The following is a 7,402-nucleotide window of genomic DNA, read 5'->3' as shown; positions in this document are numbered from 1 at the left end:
TGCCTTGGCCAGACTGTTGTCGCGGTTGCCTAATTGCTGCTAGCGCTGACTGGTTCCTGGTGACGATGGTGATGTGCCTATGGCAGGCGTTGGCCGGAATCCTCTCCAAGGCCATTGCGATGGCTGCTAGTTCTGCTGTCAATGTTGGATTTACAGGCAGCGAGAATGGTCAGTTCAGGGGTGTCACGTGAGAGACAGACAGTGTTATCAGAGATTGCGCGATGCGCGTCAGGTTTTTAATCAGACATCGAACATCTACAGCTCAATCAAGACACTGCCCGTTCTGCTGCTTATGCATGCTCTACTTTGTAGGCGCTTCGTCCTGTGATACCTTGAAAACGTGGCTGTTGGACTTCCAACAGTTAGTCCTCGACAGCCATGAGAGCCACCACTTAACCGAATTCGAGCTCTATTGCCAGCAGAGCAACATCATTACGCTCTACATACTTCCGCACTCCTCCCATCTCCTCTGGCCACTCGACGTTAGCTGCCTTCGGCCACTGAAGCAGGCCTACGGGTCGTCAGGTTGAGGACTTGATACACGCATATATCAACTAGACAACTACGTCAGCAAGCTCGAGCTCCTCCGCGCCTTCCGCGAGGCCATCTTCGCCTCTATAACTGTGAAGAATATACGGAGTGACTTTACAAGGGCTGGCCTTGAACCGTACAATTTAGAGAGGGTGCTCTCTAAGCTAGATATAAAGCTTCATACACCAATACCCCCGAACTTACCGCCCAGCACTGCGCAACCCTGGGTCTTCCAAACGCCATTTATCCCGATTGCAGTCAACGCTTATCAAGGTTCGCATTGCCACAATCACAACATAGCTCCCCGACGTCGATGTTGGCTGCTATATACCAGCTCACCAATGGTACGATGGCTATGATCCACCGCGTAGCCATCTGCAGTCAGAGAACAGTTCGCTCCGCAAGGCCAATGAGGCATTGAGAAGCTTCGGAGAGTCACAAAAAAAATAGGTGTACAGTTTGGATGATCCTTGCCGTACAAGATGCGAATGATCTAGTGAGCCAGAAGGCAGTGGGGGGGGAGGGAGTGCAAGAAATGCAGCCTGGATGTGGTGGTGCCGGGAAGGGTCCTGGGAAGGGTAGTACGAAGGATCGGTGCTGTGGTGTGTGCGGCAAGCCTGACCATAAGGCGCGCACTTGCCAGGACGCTGGAGAAGCATTTGATTCAGCCGTTTCTGACGTAATTATCGTGGGTTCCTAGTGTTGCTGTGTTGCAGTTGAGGATAGCTGTTGCAAGGTAGAGGAGAGTGCGCGACTCGCTTATATGCGTGACTTGGTATAAGACATGGTACCTTACTTTTTCAGGTATTCTTCTCTGGCCCCTGCCATATATCACGGCTAACTAGCCCAGAACTCTTCATCGAGTAGTGGGGAACCTACATGCATACCTAGGTGCCTTCCTTTCGGCCCCTTGCAATGCTCGCATGGGCCGCGAAAGCCATCAGGTGCAACGTGACTGTGTTCTAAAGCCCTGAACAAAGGTGAACGAGGTTACTCCTCTTAACGTCACTCCTTTTTATCGCATAAGTTGAGGAATGATGGCCACCCGACGCACTTAGGCAGGCGAGCCGGTGCAGAATGCGACGAGCAACTTTGCAAGCCATCGAGCATCTTGGAGACCATGACGAATACGACTCTATATACGAGTGTATGGCGACAGCATGATACCCGGCGATGCCATTGCTCGAAGTACGCAGAAGTCCAAGTCCCCTTAAGCTGGAGAGGAAATCCATGCTGACCGCGTATACAGCCTTTGTTAAATACAGTACTACTTGAATTGCTCTGGCGCGCTTCGGCCACTACGGCGGAGGCGCAGATGCCGCGAGTGTCGCGCTTCTCGTGCTGAGACGAGAGATTGGTGCCCCTCCGGGCGCCCGCCACCGTTTCAAGTCGGCCACGGTGCAAGTCGTCATGAAGCCGGCAAGCCCGGCAGCACCAACGCCAGTGAGAATCCTGAGATACTGGCCCGAGGGAAGGTGAAGCGACGTCCCGTCCCGTGTGACTGTTGAGGAGACGCTCAGTGTCGGGGCATCGGCCGGTTCCATCCCTGCGGTTGGCCTTGGGCTGTCGGTTGATCCCTCCTACGAGGAGAGCAAAGAGGTTACACGCTTTGCCAAGAGGAGCATCACTGGCGCTTCGCTCGGCGCCCCAGTGCGGAACCAGGCTCGGTGGGGACTGCAGGAGGTGAAGAAGCAAGGTATCTGGACAGACTTCGGGCTCGCATTCCTCGCGCATCACCAGGGCTGCTGTTCCATCGAGGCTGAAATCACGACGATGGTCCGCCTTAGCGCGAATCCACGCAAGTTGCTGTGGCCTGTGCGTGGGAAGTCTCGCGTCTGGGTTCTGGATCCCGCGACATTTATCCGGGAAGCGGACGGTTCTCATGGCTTTACAGACCTGAGCATGATCCGTCGAACTTGCCGAACTCACCCCTTTCCAGTTTCGAAACACAACGTCATCCACACCATTGAGCAACTAGGGCCGTATCATGTCTTTCACCGCCGCTACTTCCCCTTGAAGTCATATTTTACCAGGAGAAGGCGGCGATAGACGATGGCAGGTGCTACCTGGGGGTTGGTGAATACATAATCTTGGTAAGGCCTGCGTGCTGCATCCCATTCAATCTCGGAATTCCTGAAATCAGAGTCCATGCAATACCAAGCCAGCCCAGTACATGCTTCACTCGAGTATAACCCTCCCTTTTCCCATGCCCAACCATCGGCATACGCACTGTAGTTATTCTGCGTATCAAATTGCCCTTTCTACCAACCTTACTACCCAAGGTCCCACGCCCCCAGCTGAAGCTCCCTCATTGGAACAGTCCAATCTACTTCCCCTTCCGCCGGTGCATCTCCACCCAATGGTCATAGTTGACATAATCCCGGTTGACCGTACCCTCGCGATGAGTTCCTAGTCCGTGGGGTTCATACTTTTCGACCTCGGGTCCGACGATGTAGCTGCGACCCGCCTCCCAGATGTACCACGACCCAGCTAGCAAGGTGCCTGCGGCTACCGTGGTGATCCTGACTCAGTTATACCCCCATAACCGTTACCGTCAGTCACCAATTCTTTCACCAGGATCCATACTCGAAAATCCGTTGAATAAGACGGTGACGGGTGGGTCGCCTACGTATTCTCGCCCCATGTCGACGGCCGGCTCATCAGCCTCGAAGAACTTGCCGGACTAGGGCGGCCGGGTTTGCCCCTGATACCGGTAAGAGATACAGGTTTGCGAATGTTGCCTGTGGCAAAGGTAATTGGCCGAGCGGCGATGTATGTGGTGGTGGTGCTGGTCGGTGTGAGAGAGTGCCGAAGGAGGCGCGCGCTCGCCGATCGAAGCATTTGGAGTGATGCTGCGAGAATTAATATATGCTTCATCTCGAGAAATTCAATATTCCTGAATGGGCCGATTATCGTTGTTTGATCTGGCGCCCCCGGGGTGTTTATGTTGTTGCTCGTGCCACCTGATCTTTGACATCATCAGAAAAGGGGCATGACGCAAGGGTTCGAGTCATGGTATAGTGCCTTTGTCCCCATTAACCTTTCAGACTAAGGTAAATTTTCTGAGACACAGTCCATTTCCGTCTACTTCAAAGTTGGCAACCATGTTGGGAGTAAAGTCAATGAGTCCAGTGACTCACTTTCACGACTTTCAAACCCAATTCACGTTTGCTCCACTGGCTCCAGAAGTTTACATAACACTCCACATACCTACCTTGAAGCAATCCCCAACCCTTGATTGCTAGGTTCATAATTGTTTCCCAATGTAATGCCGAACAGTGATTGGTCGGATGGTGTAGTTGGTCATCACGTCAGTCTAACACACTGAAGGTCCCCGGTTCAAACCCGGGTCCGATCAAGTCTGATAACAGACAGCAGTACCACTCTTTTTTATATGTTCACCAACTGTTTAATGGTGACGTGAGTCCCATCATGATGCGGTTTCCCAGACCTCCCAAACGACGGAAATATGCCTAAGAACGCTGCGAGGGGCACTGGATTGTTCCCTAAGTAACATGTCAAGTTTGTAAAATAGTCCCGAGTGAAGTTTCTGGAAGAATATCGGCGAGACGAGCACCTAGACGTGCACTTTTATCCCTTGTTTTCAAGGTCTGGTTGCTTGCTATACAATGACCTGTAAGAAAGCATAGGTACCTATGCTCTACGCTTTGCGCATCGCGAAGAATCAGGGTCATGCTCGCACTTGCAAAACAGGTGCCTCGCCCAACTCAGGGTCATGGGCCGGACTATGCACCGCGAGATGGCCCCCCACTGGGCATGCAGGTGGCTCTTGCTCAAGTGCGGGAGCGTGGACTCAGGCCTGTTCACGTCCGACGCTGTTGTCATGAGCGGAGCCTCGGTGCTGGAGGGGAGTCTATATACTGGCCTGCGGGAGTGGATTGGGAGGCGGGAGTTTCTGAGAGACGGGATGCGTGCTAGTTCAAGAGGGAGGTGTTTTCGAGAGAGTTGGCTCAGGAGTTGTTAAAGGACAATACAAGCGCTGTGGTCTGGAGAGGTGGGCTCGCAACAATGCATTGGCTTATCTCGTTCTTGGGGTGGGAAATCGTGTTTGTAAGTGCCCCCCTTGTGTGGTTTTTTCTCTCATGCTTATTCCAGCATATAGGATCGAATCCTGAACAGGTACAACCATCTCGACAAGATGAGCTGGTCACCGACCGAGAATAAAGTACCGTATCTACCTAGGTGACAGGGCGACACGTCAGGCTTTTGAGGTTTGAAAGGCAGGTAAAGTATAAGGCCTCTGTAGTACTTGAGCTTATTAGCTCCATTGATCTCATTCCATCACCTCGGGACTGGGCTGCACCACGGGCTGGGTTGGATTTATCTGTACCTTTTTTTGCACCTGTCGCTATTGCTCTGGTTTCCAAGGTACCTTCGACTACCTGACAAACTAAAACCACTTGCAGTGGCTGGGCTCAGCCATAAGACAGGAAGAAAATGGAAGATGGTCAGGCAGACAAGGCTCGACCGCAATTGCACACACTCATCAATTCCAACCAGGAGCCGCGGTTACACACATGGTCAAGCTCGTTTCTTGACCGACTTGCTGAGCAGGTCGCCATAATGTTTCAGATTCATGCCGGTGGCCTTTTGGAACATGAGATCGTACTTGGGCCTGAGCTTGAGGAAGCGGCCGACGTTGAGCTCGGCCTTGGTGACGACATGCGTGTACGCTTACTTGAGCCAGACTCTGTTCTCGCTGTTTCTCTTGCTGATGGATTGGACAAAGGCGTTGACATCCATGGTGAGGTAGATGAGGTACGTGGTGGGCTCGAACGCCCAGATTGGGTTCGCGTTGTCGGCCGTGATGTTGGCGGCCGGGGTGAGCTCGATGCGGAGGGCAAACTCGAGCTTGATATGCTCACCGTCGATGGTGATGTTCCTGAGGGCTTTGACAAAGCTGGTGATCTGGCTGTCGATTCCATCTTGTGGGCGTCGTCCAGCCTCAAGCCCTCAAACATGGTCTCGAGCAGCTTCTCGTGGACTTGGCTCTGGGGGAGGGACGGTGAAGTCGTGCTTGCTGCGGGTGCCCTCGCCAAAGTTGTAAACGCCCGCCATACCTCTGACCATGGCCCTGTACGTCTCCTGCGCTTGGACGTTGAACGCCTCTGCGGCCACGGTGGTATTGTCGAAGCCGCCAGGGTGGGTTTCCATGAGGGCGACGTTGGTGAGCATAGTGCAGATTGAGTGCCCGTCCTTGAGGTAGGCGAAATTCCCGAGTGCTTCCGTGTCGTCGTAGCCTTGAAGGTTCTCGTCGACCGGGTCTTCGAACACGGCCGGTGGAGGCTTGGGCACCTTGCCTTTGTCGACCTGCTTCTGGGGCGACTCGATGTCATCCAGCATCAGCTTCTCGAGCCCATCAAACTTGTCGCGATGGGCCCACCAGCGTCCAAGGCGACGGGGGCAGTGCTGTTGGCGGAGAAGGGCGACGTGATGTGGGAGGGATCAAGGTCTGCGTCTGCGTTGGCGGCTTCCAGAATGCGAAGAGCGAGCGTCTCGTCATCGAAAGGGGGATGGCCCTGGCCACTGGGCAGCGTTGTGCAACTCCTGCATAAAGGCCGAGATGCGGGCGGCATGTTCAACGCTTAGGCCTGGCACGGGGTATGGCGGAGAGGAGAAAGCAATGGGAAAGGTTGCGATGGAAGTCTGACTTGACGTTAGTGATGATTGATCTTTGCTCTGTCCGTACCAGACAGACTTATGGAAGCAGGGCCCCATTCTGTATCGAACCTGTGCGCCCTTATTCGTTACGTACTTTACCTTAAAGTTCTCCAGCCGGCTTCGAGATGAATGAGTTAGAACCACGTCGAACAGTCCACGCCACGACGAGCCATGCCCAGACTCAAGTTGGCATGTGACGTCTGGCGATTTTCAAGGTGGAGCGATGATTCACATTCCATCCTCGGTCTCCTAGGCTCTGCTTTAGACCGGGCGCTCCCCGACCTGCGGAGTGCGGCGGGTGTCAAACGTTAGAGGCAAAGGAAAATCAGGACGATCGACAGGCAATGATGCTCTCGATTGGAACTCAGGCACCGGGCAGATATGATGCCGATGTACTGAATGCCAGCCATGTTTACTTGATTTGTTTTGCTGCATGGCGGGTGCCGAGCTGAAAGCAAAGAATCGTGGTGTTGTGACGGAGTTCAGGCTTGGCCTGTTTGCGTGCCCCTACAAGCGGGCAAGCTCCATAACTGACGCTAGAATCTCGTAGAACGCGGGAACAATGTGATTGATGCAACTGGTTGCATGGTGGCGTATGACTGGTGAGCCTGAGAAACAACTTGGAGGGCAGCGCCGCAGCTTGGGCAGGATTGACTGGCTATAGTTCGATCAAGCTTGCCTACCTACCTTATGTTCTCAAGCCGGGAAGATAACCAAGGAGGGCGCTTTCCGAATCTAATCAGCAGCTGGCTGCAGGTTGCAAATCCAATGGGAATGAGGGCGTGTTGACTGATGGCTGGCCGCAAGTGAGTGGGAATCGGGGTACTTCAGAGAAGTTCAAGGAAGGGGTGCGGAATCAAATCTAGACGTCTGGACCCCGCAACGGAATCGGCCCCACAATGGAATCCTGGCACCGCACCACCATTCCAGACATGACTAACTTCAACTCAACACAACTCATCCACTTCTGGGCCAAAATCAACATGACCGCTATCCGGGAAGAGCTTATTCAATTGGCTATAGCCGAGGTTCAAGAAGGCCTTTGTTCACAGAAAGATGCAGCGGAAAAGTACAGCATCCCACAGTCTACCCTGAACCGACGGCTTCATGGCGCCCACCCTCGACAACAAGCCAAAATCCACGAACAACGGCTCAGTCCTGTGCAAGAGAGGCATGTAGTCGACTGGTG

General features: G+C 53.6%; 3 protein-coding genes and 1 non-coding gene across 4 annotated transcripts; 1 reads left to right on the top strand and 3 right to left on the bottom strand.

Moving 5' to 3' along the window:
* Nucleotides 1-1,717: 1,717 nt before the first annotated feature.
* On the bottom strand, nucleotides 1,718-2,144 carry N657DRAFT_645763 (uncharacterized protein). Its single transcript, XM_062793005.1, has one exon. It carries the CDS (start codon nucleotides 2,073-2,075, stop codon nucleotides 1,830-1,832), a length of 246 nt encoding a protein of 81 aa, XP_062646813.1. The 5' UTR covers nucleotides 2,076-2,144; the 3' UTR covers nucleotides 1,718-1,829.
* Nucleotides 2,145-2,664: 520 nt separating this feature from the next.
* Nucleotides 2,665-3,632, bottom strand: N657DRAFT_645761 (uncharacterized protein). The gene is made up of 2 exons (XM_062793004.1): nucleotides 3,161-3,632; nucleotides 2,665-3,053 (listed from the first exon to the last, which is right to left on the bottom strand). The coding sequence occupies exons 1-2, from the start codon at nucleotides 3,370-3,372 to the stop codon at nucleotides 2,858-2,860; spliced, it is 408 nt and encodes a 135-aa protein (XP_062646812.1). The 5' UTR covers nucleotides 3,373-3,632; the 3' UTR covers nucleotides 2,665-2,857.
* A 183-nt stretch (nucleotides 3,633-3,815) lies between these two features.
* N657DRAFT_t94 lies at nucleotides 3,816-3,889 on the top strand. The gene has a single exon. It is a non-coding gene; the product is annotated as a tRNA-Val (tRNA).
* An 817-nt stretch (nucleotides 3,890-4,706) lies between these two features.
* N657DRAFT_445573 (uncharacterized protein) lies at nucleotides 4,707-6,352 on the bottom strand. Its single transcript, XM_062787408.1, has 3 exons — nucleotides 6,308-6,352; nucleotides 4,883-6,198; nucleotides 4,707-4,792 (listed from the first exon to the last, which is right to left on the bottom strand). The coding sequence occupies exon 2, from the start codon at nucleotides 5,886-5,888 to the stop codon at nucleotides 5,127-5,129; it is 762 nt and encodes a 253-aa protein (XP_062646811.1). The 5' UTR covers nucleotides 5,889-6,198; nucleotides 6,308-6,352; the 3' UTR covers nucleotides 4,707-4,792; nucleotides 4,883-5,126.
* Nucleotides 6,353-7,402: the final 1,050 nt, after the last annotated feature.

The sequence above is a fragment of the Parathielavia appendiculata genome (assembly GCF_033297405.1).
Source record: "Parathielavia appendiculata strain CBS 731.68 unplaced genomic scaffold N657scaffold_7, whole genome shotgun sequence".
NCBI lineage: Eukaryota > Fungi > Ascomycota > Sordariomycetes > Sordariales > Chaetomiaceae > Parathielavia > Parathielavia appendiculata.
This window is presented reverse-complemented; position numbering and strand designations above follow the sequence as displayed.

Excerpts from the sequence above, each read along its gene's own strand:
- N657DRAFT_645763 (XM_062793005.1), bottom strand. The coding sequence starts at position 2,075 with ATGGAACCGGCCGATGCCCCGACACTGAGCGTCTCCTCAACAGTCACA.
- N657DRAFT_645761 (XM_062793004.1), bottom strand. The coding sequence starts at position 3,372 with ATGCTTCGATCGGCGAGCGCGCGCCTCCTTCGGCACTCTCTCACACCG. Across the intron at positions 3,054-3,160 it reads TCGACATGGGGCGAGAATAC|GATCACCACGGTAGCCGCAG; the intron begins GTAGGCGACCCA and ends TAACTGAGTCAG.
- N657DRAFT_445573 (XM_062787408.1), bottom strand. The coding sequence starts at position 5,888 with ATGACATCGAGTCGCCCCAGAAGCAGGTCGACAAAGGCAAGGTGCCCA.